General features: G+C 42.3%; 2 protein-coding genes across 2 annotated transcripts; both read right to left on the reverse strand.

Moving 5' to 3' along the window:
* Nucleotides 1-2,838: 2,838 nt before the first annotated feature.
* Nucleotides 2,839-9,820, reverse strand: igf2b (insulin-like growth factor 2b). Its single transcript, XM_037254658.1, has 4 exons — nt 9,561-9,820; nt 8,801-8,951; nt 7,323-7,504; nt 2,839-6,135 (listed from the first exon to the last, which is right to left on the reverse strand). The coding sequence occupies exons 1-4, from the start codon at nt 9,636-9,638 to the stop codon at nt 5,896-5,898; spliced, it is 651 nt and encodes a 216-aa protein (XP_037110553.1). The 5' UTR covers nt 9,639-9,820; the 3' UTR covers nt 2,839-5,895.
* Nucleotides 9,821-11,629: 1,809 nt separating this feature from the next.
* Nucleotides 11,630-17,881, reverse strand: th (tyrosine hydroxylase). Its single transcript, XM_037255190.1, has 13 exons — nt 17,726-17,881; nt 16,986-17,189; nt 16,732-16,906; nt 15,862-15,950; nt 15,692-15,759; nt 15,538-15,588; nt 14,696-14,841; nt 14,474-14,609; nt 13,896-13,965; nt 13,548-13,604; nt 13,371-13,466; nt 13,144-13,277; nt 11,630-12,395 (listed from the first exon to the last, which is right to left on the reverse strand). The coding sequence occupies exons 1-13, from the start codon at nt 17,807-17,809 to the stop codon at nt 12,236-12,238; spliced, it is 1,470 nt and encodes a 489-aa protein (XP_037111085.1). The 5' UTR covers nt 17,810-17,881; the 3' UTR covers nt 11,630-12,235.
* Between the last annotated feature and the right edge of the window lie 1,641 nt (nt 17,882-19,522).

A 19,522-nucleotide genomic window follows, 5' to 3' on the forward strand; every position in this document is an offset into this window, starting at 1 on the left:
CGGAGTATAAGTCGCACCAGCCATAAAATGCCCAAAAAAGTGAAAAAAAACATATATATGTATATAAATCGCTCCTGAGTATAAGTCGCCCCCCCACCCAAACTATGAAAAAAACCGCGACTTATAGTCCGAAAATTACGGTATTAAAGAACGGATCTCGGACTTTGACACGAAATGTAACGAACATATAAAATTCATTCATAAATTGACTTGTGTAATACAGGGAGCCCCCATGTATTTTGCAATTCATTTCCCGCAAATTGTTTGTGGATTTTCTGTTTTGTGGGGAGGTGAGGTATAGGGAGTGGGGAAAACACATATGACTGTTGTTGTTTTTTTGGAAATTTCTGAGGGTGGTTGGAAAAAAAAAAAAAGTTTCTGGCCAATGACTGTCAGGGCCAGAAAATGTGGAAACTATCCTCAACTGTTCCAAACAAAATACAATAAACATTAACGTTGTTGCGGATCTCCAGCTGCCATTGCTACGACAACATCTTTGAACTTCCCTAATCTTGCTAATGATAATGATGTGATGGTCTTGAGCTAGAGACCACTTGTGGAAGGGATTAGCTGTAACATTGTTTTTTAGGCAGGGGATCATCAAAAACAACAGAAATAGAACCTCTTGAATCTTAGTGGTGGTGCGATTCAATTTATGGGTGCTTGAGCACCCCAAAATTGGGTTAGAAACACAACATATTTGCTTTAAATCAATCAGTGAGAAATTCCAAGACTCTCATCATGCTAGTTTACAAAACTAAAACGTCGACTTATTTGTACATATATGAGAACCAACAGTTACATAATTTGGGAAGCCTCCACACAGAGACAGGTTGATTAAGAATCGACAATTAGATCGTTTTGTGGGGCGCTGAAGAAATACAATCCCCTCTTTATACTCTGAGCCCATGCAAGGGTTCAGACTGAGTGATATTTTTGATTTGCGGAATACGTGGCTTCTTGAAAATTAGCCAAATTCTTTTGATATCTGTGTAATAAATGAACAGAGAGGTGATTCATGCTCACATTGTGGATCCACCTGACGCAAACTGCACATAGCGACGTGGACTCTTCCAGGGGCCGCCGGTACAGTTTGTCCTGGTCATTTAGGGTGTGTGGTATGACCCCCTTTTTCCCTCTCTCTGTCCCTTTCTCTCAGTCTCATTTCCCTCTCTCCATCCCTCTTTTCAGCCCACTGCAATTAGAGAGGCAAAGTGGGATAAGAGGAATGTGTTAGCATGCTTTGTGAAGGTTGAGAGAAAGAGAGAGGGAGTACGAGAGAGAGAGACAGAGAGACAGAGAGAGAGAGAGACGGGGGGGGGGGGAAGATGAGAGAGAGACAGCCTATGGGAGGAAAAGAAAAGAGAGAAGGCCTGTCTTAATTGGCCTGTGTGGCCACACTGGCCTGCGATGGTCTGGGTTCGACGAACCCTGCTCCTCAATAGTTGGCCCGGCCTTACATGCATCCCGTGCATCCAGCCAACCACAACTAACTCTAGTGTGCTCTTTGGCAGTTTCCAGTGTCAGGCCTGGGAGAGTTGTGCCACCCACATCTTCACTCCACTCTGCTATTCAGGAGGCCTCTCTGTTGGGATGAATGTGGTCATTTGAGATTATTGGTTTGCACTGCTCTGTCTTTTTCGAAGTCTTCATTTATTAGAATTATGATGTGGTGGTGTTATAGTATGTACTTCAAATGAATGTTGTACATGCAGAGGTGCATAGGCATTTGTTGACAATTAACCCAACATTACATAGCGTAGTTATGCCCCTCACAAATTGCATTTCTTTGTTTTATCCAATCTTAAATCTCACAAATGTTTCTATTGATAACCAGTAATCAGACAAAAACTTGGCTAAGTAAACAATATTCACCGTGCTACGGATTCTACAAAATATCTAGCATCTATCGGTTTAAAAGCTTCCTCAACCTAAGTCCTGAAATATAACATTGGCTTAATTTTAAAAAAAAACTTGGGAACCAGTCCAACCTGGCCCAAAGAGGTGAGGCCAGAGCAGGTGCTGGAGAGAACAGTCACCTGCATGGAGCTTGAAAATTTGCAGTGACAGTTGTATCATGCACGAGACATTGTAAAACGACATCAATCAGTGGAAAGCCGAGTTTATGTGATTTACGAAGGCCACACAGTATCACGCAGACATGAAACAGAACTGTGCAATAAAGGGACGTGGCATTTCTCATTTTCGGGCTTTAACTCTATGATGGTAAAATTAAACAACACTGACAACCCAATGTAAACGCCATGATAAAACATTACCCAGAAACTATTCCATTCCGGGAAGACATTTCACTGTAAATCTGCCCAGTAACAGAAAAACTATGGGTGGCTGCATACATGCACATGCATATCTGCAAAAGCAGGTCATGCCATTTTCCAAATATGCAAGTGATAATTTAAGACATGTCGGCCTCCAAACATAGCTGCAGAATGGGAACTTGCTCCATTAGTAGTATGCCTCTGCAGGAGGGAGCTTACGACAGGCCACATTTAGTGTGGCACGCAGGAGAGGAAGTGCATCCAGCCATCCTGCCTTCTACTACGTGAGTGGTGATGTGCACATTTTGTTCTATCACTATGCAGAGAACAGAAGGACAGATATGGAGCCAGGCAGAGGTGGAGAAAAGGTGGGGAGGGGCAGCAAGAGAAAGCAACAGAAAATTCTTTGGAAAGCCTCAAGACACGATAAATCATTTACACCACACAGAACTTTTGACTGCTTCTCACAGAGGTCCAAAAAAGGCCAGGAGGAACACACAATGCAGATTTTGCAAAAGCAGCAAGCCATTACGTAAGGTGGACAATGCACAGAATGTTGTACGTTTGATAAAATGTTTTTTTATTGATGTTAAAAATCAAAGTACATGAATTGTGCATTTCGGACGTTCTAGCGTGCGGAGGTTAAATCAATAAAATACACACAGGCTGAGTGAGCGAGTGACAAAGAAGAAGTTGCCATTGCTCGGCATGATATCTCTTCATATTTAGCAAAAGAAGTGGTTGTCTTTCAACATAACAACAGAGTAGCCTGTTTGAACATTGCAATAGTGAATGAATGCAGTCCCAGCATAATAATAATAATAATAAAACAATAATAATAATAATAATAATAATTGCACTGTCTGTCTCTTTGCACATCGAAAGTAGAATATAATCAGAGAAGGATATGGATGCTATCTGACAGAAAAAAATCTAGATGTATTGTTGATGTATTCACCTCAACTTGCTTCATTTAAGTGATGCATAACCTATTTCAGGAGGAAGTGGTAAGCCACATGATTATGGAAGGGTCTAAAGAACAACTCCTTATCTTCCGCCACACAATTATGTCATATTCAGGAACTATTACACTCTTCCCTGCAGAGCGCTTATTTCTTTACCCGAATCCTATGGCTGCATTAGCCCTTCATTAAAACATATAATGCTTGCGTGAATGGAAGGTGATGCTTCATATGTAAGATCAAGGCCATTGTCAGATTATTTAGAAGAACCATCCAGATAGAGAGAGAGAGAGCGAGAGAGAGCGAGAGAGAGAGAGAGAGGGAGAGAGGGAGAGAGGGAGCAACTCAATGACCATTACGCTAATCTCCAATGAGTGTAAAGGTGCACTGCGCAAGTTAAGACCCTCTCATGACATTTGATCCAACCAGCACACTATTTATGACGACATTTGCAGCACTGGCACATAAAAAAGATGATCCTTACAAGATGGCAGGACACCGTGTACAATTATGAAGACATTATTTAATTAAGGTCTTGACATTCCCCCGCCATCAATACTAAAGTGGCTTCAAAACATAGTGGGTTGAATACAACTGATGTTGAACAGTTTCGGTTAATAAAGTTACTCACTGATACTTTCCGTTTCCCTCGGAACATTGACAGGTTTCTGAAGATCCATGCAGATCATTTTTAATAAGAGTATGTGACTATTTTTGTGACATAACATGCCAACAAAATTCAGACTACATGATGCTGTTAAAATATTGATTTAAGTAACTATGGCAAATGAAATGGGGAATAAAAGACATTATTTTTGGTACAAAGCATCTAGAAAAAAAGCCTTACAGGTCCAATTGGAAAACAGAGATCATACAAAATAAATCCGTCAGTTGAGCATCAGTGCTGCGCATATTATTTGGACCAATTTTCAAATATATTTTATAACAAAATAAATAATGCCTTTATACAGTGCCCTTATTTGTATTCCAACAAACAAACAAAAAAAGCTTGACGGCTCATTACGCAAGATACAGCTCAGACTATAGGAAATAACACAACGTCCCTGGAAACTAATTATATATCTATATCTATATATATATATATATATATATATACATATATATATATATATATATATATATAAAATTATATATGTATAGAGAGATATATTCAAGTATTTGTTTTCGGGCAAACGCATGTGAATACTACTGATATACAATAAGAAATAAATGTTAGTTGACATTATTGCTGTTTTTTCCCTTTGAATCAAAATGTCTGTGCCTTTTTGTTTTACAACGGTAAAGTAACATCATAAAATAACCATGAGGATGCCTAACATGGAAAAACAGAAATGTCATGGTACCACAAACAGACAGGGGTTTCCTTTTTTCGTTGAAATGTTGATATGAAAAGAAAACAAGAAAACAATAAAATCAAACTAAAATAAAATCTTCAATTATCCCACTTGTCCGTGCCATGACACTTCCTGTCGGAGCAGTCCGCAAAGCCACGGTAAACAGGAAGTACTGTCCCAGGACTTTTGTCCTGTCCCAATCCAGGCAGTCCACAGTGTCCCATATTAAGTTCCCTGCGTCCATCTGCCTCGGGGTCGGAAGACAGGAGGGACAGGGCCAGGGTCTTTTGTCCCCCTTCCCGTGTATGCCAGCAAACTTGTGTTGAGCAGCCACCAGCACTTCCTTTGAGCCTTGATGCCCTCTTCGCCCCCATAGTTTCTCAGTGACACTTCCCCCTTGACTTTGCCACTGCCAGGAGCTCCCCCATCTTTCTCTCTTTTGTTTCAGTCACACTTTCCTTAAAACGGAAAGTAATAATATATTCAACAAAAAAAACAAACGTGCTTTTTAACCTCTTCTTTGAGTCCTTTCCCAAAGCTAGCACCATGGCATTTTTTAAGCTACACGTTCATTGTTCATAAAAAAATAGTGCCATATATTTTTCTTTAGTTTGACGTAATCCGTGGCAATGTGCAATTTTGCAGACTCTTTTCTGCTTTTTGTTTGTGATCAAAAGGTGCTGGAACAGGAATCTAATTTTATAAAATAATTCCTTACAGTGTGGAAGTCCCTTTAAAGGTAGCGGTGCAAACTAAAAAAAAAACTTAAAAAAAAAATATATATATATGTGGAATGGATTCTGTCATGCAAGCTTCTCCTCACGTTGAGTCGTCTTCCACAAGGACAAAAAAAAAAAAAAAAAAAAATCATTCCGTTGGGTGTCCTTTTGACACTTGCAAAACACATCTTCTTGCTCTCTTCCATTAACTGTTTTGCTTACGGGTCCACCTGAATGGCATTCAGCCGAATTGTTAACTTTTTGTTCATCACTTGTGTTTGATCCTTTTGTGTCAGTGACTGAAAGAGCTAGCGAAAAAAAGTTCAGACAGGAAGAATGTGAAGACATGTTTGTGTTCCGGAGGACGGCGGTAGGGTTTGAGGGGTATTAGAAAGAGGGCAGAGGGTCAAGAAGCGGTGGATGAGAATGGGCTGGGGGTGAGGGTGGGGGCGTGGGGCTCGGACAGGGCAGGGGAGGTCAAAGAGGACTGCCACAGAAATGACGTCAGAGACAAAGCTATAATCCCCTAGGCTTTTTTGTCCTTGCAAACACTTGTCTGTGCAAAGGGCTGGCAACGGGCTCATTTGTGGTTGACATAGTTGTTCGTGGTGAGCAAGACAGGCGGTAGTTTGCTGGGCAGGCTGATCAGGGGCCTGTGGAAGCTTGCTTCCTCCTGGGCTTTCATCTTCTCCGCCTGCCTTCGGAACTTTTTGGCTCTTAGGATGGCGGGGACACCCCTCCGGAGTCGCTGGGCCGCCTTCCTCTGCCACTGCTCGTATTTGGAATACTTCACGGGCACATGCTGCTTCCTCTGGGCTTCCTTTTGCGGCATGCCGGCAAAATAAAGGGAAAAAAAACAGAAGAAAAGGGGAGAAGATGGAGTCAGTTCATTACGGGTGATATGCTTATTTTGCGGCTGATCAAATGTGATTCTCAAAGCGGCAAGTCATAATAGCCTTGGCCGGCTTCCAAACAGTACTTGTTTTGGTTTCCTCAACTGAGAGAAGCTATCAACAAGTGCTTAGTTCTGCCTCTTTAACAAGCGGCGAAAAAGGATGGGCTCCCGTCTCGTCTACATATGAGGGGCACGCAAACGCTCACCAAACAACCTTCTGAATGGCTAAACTGCTGCATACTGAATGACCATATAAACATTGGAAATTTAACAATGCTAGGTGTTTCGCTGAGTACCACTGAATGAGAAACAAGTAGGAATGGTAGCAGGGGGCCTGGAATTTATGCGCCAGTAGCCAGTGATCCATGTGAATGGCTTGTTTTGGTCCTGCCACTTGAAGAGTGTTTATCCCCCTTCATTCACTTGAGGCTCGCTCAATAGCTTAAGAACAGCTGGCCCTCAGAGCAGGCTGTACCCATCAACTCTCCCTGCCCGGACAAACTAGGGACATGTCCAAACTAATTCCCCACCGGCGTTTCCCCCCCCCCCCTCTCTGGACTAGAGGTCTGCTTACTTTTCTCCTATGGATTTACGATTGCACCGTTCATTCAACTGCTTGTCACTGAGACGTGAACATGACCAAGCATAAAGGGATTTTGCAGGGGATTGTAAAAGGTCGGGAGCACAGCCATTACTGTGTCTTCTTGTGTCCTCAGTGAAGCACTTAGACAATTTGCTGCACGTGTGAGGGAGACTCTAAGGGCTCTGTCAGCTTTTTTTTTTTTTTTTAACTCCAAACGCATGCCACGTTCCGGTGCAATCGCAGTTGTATGAGTAATGAGCGAATAATCTTACAGAACACATTGTTTTCGTCACGGACCAGCAGTCAGTGTGTGAGCTTTTCCTTTCTTGAGCACAATGTGCTACCACTGGCTGGACGATTTCCACGACGGTCAGCACTTTACATTATCATTAGATCATCTAACAAGACGGTCTGTACAGCGTGTCAAGGATATAGGGGTGAGGCAGAGGTGAACAGAGGACAACATGATGGGAGGAGTAGGATTTCACTGGTTCCCAGACTGTTGTGTTGTTGTTGCTGTGATGCACACCTGCTTTAATGGAGGCATCACCGGTACGACCTGTAGAGAGGTGGCCGACACATCTCTTTCTGACTTGGCGGGTTTGGCACAGTACTGCTCCAGAAGGTTGAGGTCACAGCTACGGAAACAACACTCCTCCACTATCCCACGATTCTGGGTGCGCCTGGCGTTCCCCCTGCTGGTGGGCCTACCTGCGGAGAGACGCAAAACAGAACGTAAGGCCTAAAGCAAGGAACACACACTCTCTTCAGAAATGGATCTAGGTTGTTTTTGCAGGATTACAATCGTAGCGCAGCAAAGAGGATAACAGGAAATCTATGACCAACTGCAACAAATCTTTTTGTTTGTAGAAGATAATCTGACGAGGGCTGGAAGTCCCTTAATGAGCAAATGCGCATGTAAACAGCATGTAGTGGGCCAGACGAGCCAGCCCGTCCCTTAGGTGAGCAAATACATAAAATGGAAACTCCTCTGCGACCTTGTCCTTTGTCAAGTCAGCAGAGATAACAAGAATGAGGAGGGGCAGAGAGGTAGAGAAAACAGCCCGGGGGAATCGGCGCAGGAGTGTGTGAGCCTTGAAAAACAGGAGGTGAATGCAAATCAAAAGAGGAACAGAGTAATGACGGGAAAGAAAAGCACGAGAGAAGAAGAAGGGGCTGAGTGTTTCAATGTTCCATGGGGGAATGCCGTCAACGATCAATAAAGGGCTCATTTGAAGACCCGCGCCCCACACAATGTTGGAGAAATCTCACGAGACACAAGAGAGATTTGATTGCAGGAAGGAAAAGGGGGAAAAGAAACTAGGGAGGAGAAATCATCCAAATTAGATAATGGTCTGTGAAAAAGCCATGTTCAGAGATATTTCCTATGTGTGTCAAAAGTGAGATTTTTTTGTGAGTGTGTATGTTTGTGCATACCAATATCTAGTATGTGTGTGTCGCAGTTTATCCACTCAGGGATTAACAATCCACCACAATGCAAACAATGCTTTACATGTCTTGCCATCATTATGCCACACAAGTTAATGATCTGGCATATATTTGAAAAAAATAAAAATAAAAAATAGCACACACTCACACAAACATCCTTGGACCACGGTGGTCTATGTGGTCTGTGCACACTAGGGTGGTGGTGACTGGTATGCCTCTTGGGGTGCTATTACTTTACTGGTAAACAAGCAACTCATTGTGTTGTATGCGGCTTCACGGCTCGCCGGCCTTTCATATGCAATGAGCGGTACAGTGCGGTGCGCAGGCCTGTGGTGCGCATCGGGACTAACACTCGAGACACAGCTGTCTTCTTCGCTTCTCTTGTGTGCGTGTGTGTATGAATGTTTGACGCCCAGACGGAGCAAATAGGCAAATAGTATCAGCTATGCAAACAAATCTTTTTTTCCCCTTTTTTTTTTAGCGGGGGCACGCGCACAGGCACGCAAATGATTTAAGGCCACACAATTGCGCAGTACCGTTACGCGCGCACAAACGTACTGAAATAGAAGCCTCTGTCTTCGCAGACGAATTGAAGCGCGTCCACCAGCTCTCCCCCACACAGGGTCTCTGCCGAGGTCATCTCCACCGCATAGAGGGTGAGTGCCAGTGCAAAGAGCAAGGAACGGCTGGATGAGGACATCTTCTTGACCTGCAAGCACACACATACACGCAAGGTGAACTTACACCCAGATTCAAAACGACACATTACTTCTGCAGTTTTTCCTAATTTCTTAATTTAAAAACAAAATCAGTCCGCTTTCTGCGCGCTTTTAAATGCGACGGTCCCAACTCGGCACCGAGGAGGGAGAAGAGCTAATTGTGGAGGAAAATTGCAAGACAAGTGCCGTTTTACCTCTTGCGCAACATGCCAGACTTCGCAAGAGCGGCTGTTCGATAGTTAAGTCAGAAAAGCTAGACTCAGCATTTGTTGTCCCCCTTGCGCACCCTTTATTGAGCAAACTGACCCTCGCCTACCGCCCCCTATCTGCCGGCAAATAAGACCAGCTGTTTGCTCCAAGTCCTGCACCAGCCGGCACACCAAATTACCTCCAAATTTTAATCCTTCTGGTTTGTCTTTTGTATGAAATGCCAGTAATGCTAATTCACTCATGGCATAATGGCACTTTGAACTTTTGCATTAAGTTGTGCATTGATATTTTAGATTTTCTCATTGTATTCATTTATTTTATTCAATGACCCACGTGCAAACAGTCATTAAAATATGCATGTGTAAAAGTTACCGTTAATTATTGCTAACCTTTCGTCTGCTCTCCTCCGTTGTCCTGCAGGTGTGGCAAAATGATTTGTGTCCGGGTCTCGATCGCAGGGTCTCCATGACAGTCGGCAGTAGTCACCCAAAAAAACAAAACAAAAAAAAACAAAAAAAGAAAGAAAGGAATGAAAAGGTTGGTCTGACGTGGTCGGGTGCTTGCAGGTGAGTTAGTTTCCCCGGTTGGTTAGTTTGATGATGTGTGAGAGGCTGTCCCAGAGACCGAGGCGACAGACCAAACTTCTGAGGGAGAAGTATTATATACCAAAACACGCCCACTTTACACCCCACACTCCACCCCTCGCTCCTCCCCTCCTCCTCACGGCACGGTTACAAAAAACATGGAGATGTCTTTCACAAAAATGCTCTAGAAGAGAAGCATAAGGAAAAATATAGCCCTATTGAAGGAAGATCAGAACCTATGATCATAATCGACAGCGTTTACGCACCAGGTCAAACTATCTCCACGGGACTCTTCACATCACCTAGTCAACGCACATTCCCCACATTGCTCAGACTGCGTTAAATCAGTGCGTCTGCTTGATGAGGTCAACTTTCGTTGTCAGTGAGCGGTGATACCCTGCCAAGAGGAGAGTGATGCAGCAGTGCCTCTCAGTGACCCAAAAGTCAGGGTGAGCGAGCCCGAGAGCAAAACGCGCACACCGCCCTCATGTGAGGAAGGACGGGAGGTAATAAAAAGCAATTGATGAACTGAAATGACGTCACGCACAGTGATGAACGGCACAAGCGTACCTAACATAGCAGGTGAGGATGTAGGCATGATGTCATCCTTATGCTGTCATCTCCATCGAACCCCCTCCCGTCTCGTTTGTCAACGATTCCCTCTGGATTTCTCAATTCTGACGTCATGATTCGTGATGGAACCAACAGGAGCACCTTGCATGACACACTGTACAAACACATCATTCTTGTGGCTATTTAGTTATGCTTAAAATTGCCACTTTCTCTGCTTCGGCTTTTGTTTCATTGGGACTCACGAATGACAGTAGGATGGTTCAACAACGTGCCGCTTCCGTCTTGAAGGATTTAAAATACTGGTTAGCAGCACCCTCCTGTGGCAAAACACTACAATGCAATCACCTTGCCAAGAAGGTAATAAACCACGGCATTTTTTTCCTGAATAAAAACAATCGAGAAGTAGAGACAAAAAGAAGATAATAATTATTCATTTATCGATTTACAGATGAGCAGCACCGTGTTTCAAAGTTGAGGAATTCGGCCCAATTATGCAAATATGCAAGCTTTTATTGTTCAAACTAAACCCACAAACAATTTGTTGATAAATTATTATTATTTTGTGGAATATATTATTATATTCAGTAATATTTATGAATTAAGGGTTCAGTTCAGCAACAGGTGGGATTTTTTTACTGAAATGTCAGCGTTATAAATTGCAATGCATGGTAAAGCTTTTATCGGTCAAACTAAACCCACAAATAATGAAAATATCTCAAAAACAGAAGTACAGTGGTGCACTGCATTTCACTGAGAGCTCTTTTGATTTTGTCCTCTCATCTAACTGAATAAAGTAACCCAGATACCACACACCTTTATGATATGTCATGCTTGACACCACTGCAAGCTGCAACCAAAATAGTAAGGATACTGTTACATTCACGCAGCCAATTCTTGCTAAAACATAATCACATGAAGGTAGGGTGATCTAATGTTATGTGGAAAAACCTTTGATGAGGCAGACGGCACACTGGTTGATAGCTGGGGTGCCTCTCCGTCGAGAGGGCTCAGGTTCAGATCTCGGTTTAAGGTTGTGTGTGGATTTTCTTGTTCTCCACGTGCTTGTTTGGGATTTCTTCAGGCACTCCAGCTTCCTTCAGCTTTCCAAAAACATGCATGTTAGATGAATGGGATTAATTGTTTTTATGGGCTTTGTGATTGGATGGAAACGACATCGGATGTGGCTTACATGTGACCAAAGACGAGCAGAATAGAAAATTAATAGTTGGAGATAAAAATAATGATGGGATGTAAATATGGGGTATTTTAGTAGTTTAGCTATTCAGTAAAGCATTGATCACCAGCTCATCATGTGGTTTTATTTTCTTAATCATGCATTGACACTCAACACATAAATGGAAAAAATACATTGACTATCTTAAATAAAAATACATTGACGATCTTAAATAAAAATATCTGAAATACTTAATTCACACAGCATTTGTCATACAGCAGACACAGGTGATACAATATGATTTGATTTTATACAGCATCAACTTTCCCTAGTAGATGCTGAATGTATATGTTGCTGATTGTAAAATAATCAAACCATACTCTTTTCTTATATACGTACATCTTTGATTTTGATTTACATTACATTTTAGTTTCAACACGACACTATTTTCCTTAACAGACTGTATGGCCATAGCTGCCTCTACACCACAAGAGGCACTGAACATCTTTGGAAACATCATCTTAAGTGTTGACATTGAGGTTGAAATGGTTGCAGTCTTTTTTTTTTTTTTTTGGCCAGCTTCTAGAAGATCAGATTTTCATTCTAAACTCCATCAGAGTGGAGGCACCAAACACACAAGGTTTGTCACACTTTGGGTGTTGCAGAGCACAGCAGAGAGCAAGCAAACAACAGCAAGGTGGGGTGGGAAGACAGGAAGGTCAAGGGTCCATTTTCAGGACAAAACACCGAGGGCATCCGTCAGCATCTTCAATTCATCCTTCACTCCTTCCAAGCTTCCTTGGATCTTCAAGGGGTTGTCCAGGACTTCAATGCTGCTGGTGTAGGGATCGAACTTCACTGAGAAGGGACGGTGGATTCCAGCAACAAATGCCCTGGTTAAAGTTTCACACAAAGAGAGCCAAGAAAATAAAGGTTAAGGAGCACTTGAGGTCGCATGGCACAGTGGAGCATGTCTGGCTTACGATCAAGAGTTTTCTACCTTTGAATCTTGGCTTGGACTTTTCACAATCTACTTGTCATGCATGCGTTTTGTCTGTGTACAGGTATGTTTATTAATGGTTCACAGGTAGGTGTAAATGTGAACAAAGACTTTCCTGTGGTCAACTGGCAGAGGCTCCAGCTCACCTGTGGCAGTAGAAGCGGTAAAAAATGCCTCGGTGCAGCACCAATGTTTCACTTGGCCTTAGAGCGCACTATGCGTGCGTAAAGAAACCAAAAGGTCCGCATGAGAAATATTCTCCTATGTAATGATATTCATCGTACTTTTGCTCGTATCGATTCTATTTTGATAAACATTCCCTTGCTGCTATTTTCATATGGAGTGTGACTAAATCCTGTCAAAACACTCACCAAAGCTATTTGTTTTGCAAGGCAGCATTTGATGTGTATGCCAAATAAAACGGCAGTATTTTGCTATGGTAAGAGGGCCTACATTAGTAACAGCTGTCTTCTGGCTGACCTACAAAAGTTTGTGGCCTCCAGGGATGGATGGCTGTTCTCTGACCTTGTCCTTGCATAACTTTCCTGTCATCCTTCTGTTTGTTGTTTATTTCTCTCATGTTCTTTCTCACTTTCAATATGTTTTCGCCAAGGGTTTGCATCCAGGTGACAGCGTTCTACCTGAATTTTTCCTTTGCATCAGAAAAACTCTCTGAAATAAAGTAGACGGGCTGGTAGGTCTGGTCTTGGTAGGGCTGCACTGCCGCAGCTTCTGGATCGAACGCTCTCGTTTCTGGTTCATCGGAGAGAGAGTGCTGCATGGAGAGGGAATGAATACAAGGTGGAGTTGGCTGCTGCATCTTCTGAAATTATGAGAAGATTAAAACACAAATGAGGGTGGAACCTACCACAAGTTCTCCGTAAGAAGAAAGCAGTCCGGCGCCATAAGCCCTCACTTCACCATTTTGTTTGCACAGGCCGTACTCCACAGTGAACCAGTACAGCTGGAAGAAGAACCATGCAAATCAAGTGTTGAATGAGGACGTCACTATCTACAGTATTTGGGTTTACACTGTTGGTCTTACTGTGGATAGTTTTTCAATATCTTCATCCGAAGCACCCAGTGATGCCAGGCCAAGATTCTGCAGAAAATAATCCAATGATGTTTTGATACGGAGAGGCACACACTGGCTCATCACAACATTATTACTATTTGTGCTTTCTAATGTGTTCAATTTGTTTTTAAATCTGCATTTTCAATGCTGACTGACACAAGTTTACTGTTTATTGTATTGCTAAATGAAGTAAACACAGAATAGAATCTGCTGCCAGTGTGATACAGTGCATTCAACCACAGCCACAATAAAACAATTGTAAAACTGGACCTATAAATTATAGTGTCGGTAGTCAAGAATCAACTTGAGTTGGATTACCTGGGAAAACTGTGCGAATGTACGGTCTGCCAGCATGGGGACGTGGCCTAAAAGTTCGTGGACGCAGTCGCTGGATGGAAAGAGAAACAGACAAAAAATGTGCTCCTATGGACCTATGGTTAATCCACTGCATGTTTTTTTCTTGTCAAAGCAAAGAGGGCAGGTGGGAGATTGAACGATCATTGAGAAACTTCTACATTGTGTATCAAAATGTGCTTTTGAAAAAAATCACCAACCTACACAAAAGTAATGGTCACACTTTTGCTGCAGAAATCTTTGAGGCATTTCTTGCAATCCAACAATTTGAGACTTCTGCACCTCACGTCAGGCATTTTCGCTAACATTATTTTCAAGACCAGTTTTGTGAGTTTATTTTAAATAATTCGATTGGCCACAATTCATAAGAAATGTTTGATTTTCATTGGTTAATTGTCTTAACTATGTAATAGTAGTATTTTTGTTCATGTTTTTTTTTTTTCTCATCAAGTGTGTACATTGATTGAAATGGGGAAAGGAGGATTACTCAGTTTGTGCCCTCAATCATTCTTTTTCAGTTGTCGTTACTCTGGTATACCCACGGCTCTGGGGAATGCATAGGAGAAGAGCCATGTCGGATGTACTGGGTGCACTGAAACACCCGGAACGCCAAACTTGCCAGGAAATCTCTTGCCGAAAGGAGACCTGCCACTGGACGCAGCAGAAAGCCAGTGCGCTCTGTGTGTTTTAGGAGATGAAAAAGTGTTCCCATCACATATGTTTCACATCTGCAACGAGTCTTTAAACAAACTGCTGCTCCATACCTTTAAGGAAGCGGGACACATCTTCCAGCTGGGGAATGTTGTTTGGACTATAGCCACAATGCCTTTCCAGGAGACGGAAGGCCTCAAGGTACTCACTACAAGCATGCGTGCTGTACAAGTCCCTCAGAGTCGAGTAGACTTCCCTCCTGGCAGGAGATGAAGAATTGTGTGATTTCTTCATACCAAAACACGGTCTGACTATTGTTATTCATTTTCAGTCAATATTCAAAGTCTCGTTCCTTTTTTGGTGTGAAAATTCCATTCGTTTCTTTTGCCACGTCAAACCCATTTAAGTATGCATGAGGACAAAAGTAAGGAAAAGTGACAGTGGCAGACATGGCCACAACATGGCTTGTTCTCAGGCTAATTTTGTGAAAAAATATTATCCATTTTAATAAAACAATAACATATTGTGGGTAGACTGTGTTTTTAATAAATGAATTGAGCTTCTCGACCTGACTGCATCAATCAAAAGTAAAGTAAAACCTTGGCGTGATTTAGAATATTGTCTTGGAACCCACATCAAGTTCAAACATTATAGCTAGAGTATTTCTTCACGTTGGATGAACTTGGCATGAACTGAGCTGAAAATTAACTCCATGTCGGAAGAATTTGCTCAAATTACAGGCTGCCTACTCTAATGGACTGCTTTGATACTGTTGTTCATGTGTAAATAATTGAGCAAAATAGCCATGAAAGTCACATCACACAATACTCAGTGACACTCACAAGTGGAGACAACAAAACAACACAACCAAAGTTTATGGCTGAACCTCTTGTGAGATTCGTGCATATCCTTGTTAACGGGAGAAATTGAAGTAGAAATATACAGCAACCCTCACCAAGTAGCAATTTCCTCATCTGTATATTCCACCCTGGGAATCGTCACTCCGCTGTGGACAGACAAATGTGTACTTGTATCAGTTTGTTATGTTCATGTATCTTGTAAGGTTGCTTGCACAGTAGCCACTCAGCTGCTTAAAATACGTCTCTTACTGTCTGTATCCAAAGGCAATGTCTCCAATCATTTTCCTCCTCTGTCTGTAGACGGGGTCTGTGAAGCCCTATTCAAATCAAATTAATCAGAAACACTGATCCAATTTTCTTGGCCAATGCCATTAAGAACAATTGTTTCCCTGTATGTGTCATGCAAAGTCTTGACTTACGGGATGATCATGATCCAAGTCTGGATCAAATTTGGTGATCAGATGGTGACATTTATCCAAATCTGCTATTTTCTTTGGAAACCAGTGAACTGGGGAAAAAAAGGTCAGATTCAGATATTATGTGAACAAGCGAACAATAAAAACAAGTAAGTATATTTTTATTTTTGGAAATAAAATATTCGTGAGAGTACAACTGTTAAAATTGTTGGCCCATCACGAAATTTGTTGTTTTAGAAATGCTAAATTGACCATATTTTGGATCACTTCAAAGTCTAAATTTGAGTGACAAAAATTCGACAAACAGCTATGTAGTTGGTATTTCTGATTCAAAGAACCTTCAAAGTAGATAACCAGAATGTAATACTAATACTAATACTAATACTAATAATAATAATAATAATAATAATTGTTTAGCAAAAAAATTCTATGTGATACAAGGGAGCTACAATGTAAGTGGTAAAACCTCTTATTGGCTCACTCACATTGCCTACATCATTAGGAGTTTTTCTAATAGAAACAAAACAAAAATCCTAGTAATGCCTACATATAAAAGCTCTTTTATGCAGTATTAGATTTGTGCGCACAAGATAAAATATATATTGAATTATAATCTCACAGATACAGCTCTGGAAGACATCAAGAGACCACAGCAAGATAAATTCAAAATTTAGGATAAATTCAAAATCTAGGATAGCATATCCTCGTTGTGCTCATCAGGAGGCGTTTACAGAAAATGACAAATTACTCCAGTTACTTTGCATCCAAACAAAGATTTGCATGTTTGTACAGTACAGATCATTTTGCCGTGGTCCCTTTACTTTTTCAAGAGGTAAAAAAAGTGTGTTGAATACAGGAATTGGAAAGCCTTACATTTGACTTCCTTGGTGGTCTTGACGTCTTCTGCATTTCTTTTGATTGAGCTGATAAGAGTGCTGACGTCGGAGACGTGCATCTCACAGCGGACAAAATACTCCAGGCTGTGCAGACTGTCCTTGGGCTTGCGGCATGGTCGCGTCTCCAGATGATGGATCTTTGCTTCGAATGTCTGAAACACAGATAATGACCTCCCAATTAATGTCAACGCATTGGGTACGGGGGAGAAATACTTGACACAGAGCCTATACCTCAAACACTTTGAGAGTCTTCGAAAGCACGGGCGTCTTGTTGCTGGCTAAAGTGAAGAAGAGGTTGACAAGGGCTTTTCCATCGTCCTCTTCGAACACTATTTGCTCGCTGGCCTCTGCAGCCTCTGCTGCGGCTGCGGCTGCCTCACGCTCCTTCCGTGCATCATCGATCAAGCTCTGCCGTCGTCCTAAGAAGCGCTGTGACTGATTCAAAGGAAACATATATAACTTAACTATATTTATTTATAAAGTGACTAATGACGACACAAAAATGACCTTGGTGCACAAAAAAACCCCTATAAATTCTCCAAATGCCTGCAAAAGCACGCTGATTCAAAAAGAAACAATTCAATGCTAGATAAGACTCATAGAGTGAGGTATACAATAGTCTAATTAATTAATTGATTGATTAATTAATTCAAATTTACATTGGTAATGAACGGTTAAAAAAAGAGGGAGTGCTATAAACGTTGATGTCTTGAAGGATAGCCAGCCACCAAAACCAAATGTGAAAAATGAAATAAAATACATAATTTAAAAATAGTAATGTATTCGAATATGACCAGCAGTGCCCATTGAGATTTGCTTTATATTTGATTATTTGCGTTAACAGGGTGGCAGTCTCTGTCACCTTAAATTGTTCTTTGCACTTCGTGGTGCGTAACGCCGTAATACAGTCACATTTAGGGCATCCTTGTGCTAATGTGTAAAAAGCTTACGAAAGTTTCTCTTATTCTTACCGTAATGGAGTCCGACCTTTCCAGTTCGGATGCTGCTCTGCGGATGCTCTTGGACGAGGATGTGGAGCTGCTCGAAAGTGGCATCTTGCGTGAGAAAGCGCTGGGGAGCTGCTACAAGTCAATGTGCGTCTGAGCGTGCCTTCCACCGCGTTTCTATTTTTTCCTCCCCAGACAGAAGCGTCCTTCTTTTTATACGCTCAGTTGTGTGCAGTTTCTGACGTCAAACAAACTTAGGTCAATTCAGCAATGCACGTGCACTCAGTATTTATATTCGAGAGCAAATATGTACCATACTTAACAACTATACTTCATAGATCATGTTGTTCTTCACGTATCTTAAATACACACCTAACCCTAACCTTTATATACATATTTCTTAACGTCACATAAATTCACGCTACTGCGTGCTTTAACTTAACCATTCTCAGTAGGTAACTATTACTAACTATTACTATATATAATATATACACTGTATATAGTACACACACATACACACACACACACGTATGTATATATATATATATATATATATATATATATATATATATATATATATATATATATATATATATATATATATAGGCGGCTCGGTGGCGCACTGGGTAGCACGTCCGCCTCACAGTTAGGAGGGTGCGGGTTCGATTCCACCTCCGGCCCTCCCTGTGTGGAGTTTGCATGTTCTCCCCGGGCCCGCGTGGGTTTTCTCCGGGCACTCCGGTTTCCTCCCACATCCCAAAAACATGCTTGGTAGGCCGATTGAAGACTCCAAATTGTCCCTAGGTGTGTGTGCGAGTGCAAATGGTTGTTTGTCTCTGTGTGCCCTGCAATCGGCTGGCAACCGGTTCAGGGTGTCCCCCGCCTACTGCCCGTTGACCGCTGGGATAGGCTCCAGCACTCCCGCGACCCCCGTGGGGACTAAGCGGTTCAGAAAATGGATGGATGGATATATATATATATATTTCTATGTACATATAGGTGGCTCGGTGGCGCACTGGTTAGCACAGGTGCGGGCTCGATTCTACCTCCGGCCCTCCCTGTGTAGAGTTCGCATGTTCTCCCAGGGCCCGCGTGGGTTTTCTCCAGGAACTCCGGTTTCCTCCCACATCCCAAAAACATGCTTGGTAGGCCGATTGAGCACTCCAAATTGTCCCTAAATGCGAGTGCGAATAGTTGTTCGTCTCTGTGTGCCCTGCGATTGGCTGGCAACCAGTTCAGGGTGTCCCCTGCCTACTGCCCGATGACTGCTGGGATAGGCTCCAGCATGCCCGCGACCCCCATTGGGACAAGCAGTACAGATAATGGATGGATGGATGGATGGACGGATGGATGTGTGTGTGTGTGTGTGTGTGTGTGTGTGTGTGTGTGTGTGTGTGTGTGTGTGTGTGTGTGTGTGTGTGTGTGTGTGTGTGTGTATATATACGTATATATATATATATATATACGTATATATACGTATATATACGTATATATATGTGTGTGTGTGTGTGTGTGTGTGTGTGTGTGTGCGTGCGTGCGTGCGTGCGTGCGTGCGTGCGTGAGTGTGCGTGCGTGCGTGCGTGCGTGAGTGTGCGTGTCCGTGTGTGTGACTAATTTGTAGACACTGCAATGACACGATAATCAAAGTCTTTACTTCAGGCCTAAATGTTAGGTTAGAATGGGTGGGTGAGGTGGGGGGTTAACCGTGGAAAATTTAGTCACTTTATCAGGTCAATCCAATCTGTGCATCTCCTCAAAATTAGATTTCATCGTGTAGGAGGGACAAAACACACACATACGGCCACGATGTACACTGCTCAT

This window comes from Syngnathus acus, chromosome 6 (genome assembly GCF_901709675.1).
Source record: "Syngnathus acus chromosome 6, fSynAcu1.2, whole genome shotgun sequence".
Classification (NCBI taxonomy): Eukaryota; Metazoa; Chordata; class Actinopteri; order Syngnathiformes; family Syngnathidae; genus Syngnathus; species Syngnathus acus.

What these genes read in the sequence shown, in the direction of transcription:
- th (XM_037255190.1), bottom strand. Translation starts at nt 17,809, where the DNA reads ATGCCACTTTCGAGCAGCTCCACATCCTCGTCCAAGAGCATCCGCAGA. An exon ending in ACTTGGATCATGATCATCCC is followed by an intron (nt 15,760 to 15,861) that starts GTAAGTCAAGAC and finishes TGATTTGAATAG; the next exon opens with GGCTTCACAGACCCCGTCTA. An exon ending in CTTCTTACGGAGAACTTGTG is followed by an intron (nt 13,278 to 13,370) that starts GTAGGTTCCACC and finishes CTCTCCATGCAG; the next exon opens with CACTCTCTCTCCGATGAACC.
- igf2b (XM_037254658.1), bottom strand. Translation starts at nt 9,638, where the DNA reads ATGGAGACCCTGCGATCGAGACCCGGACACAAATCATTTTGCCACACC. An exon ending in AGACAGAGGCTTCTATTTCA is followed by an intron (nt 7,505 to 8,800) that starts GTACGTTTGTGC and finishes GTCTCTCCGCAG; the next exon opens with GTAGGCCCACCAGCAGGGGG. An exon ending in TGATGCCTCCATTAAAGCAG is followed by an intron (nt 6,136 to 7,322) that starts GTGTGCATCACA and finishes ATGCCGCAAAAG; the next exon opens with GAAGCCCAGAGGAAGCAGCA.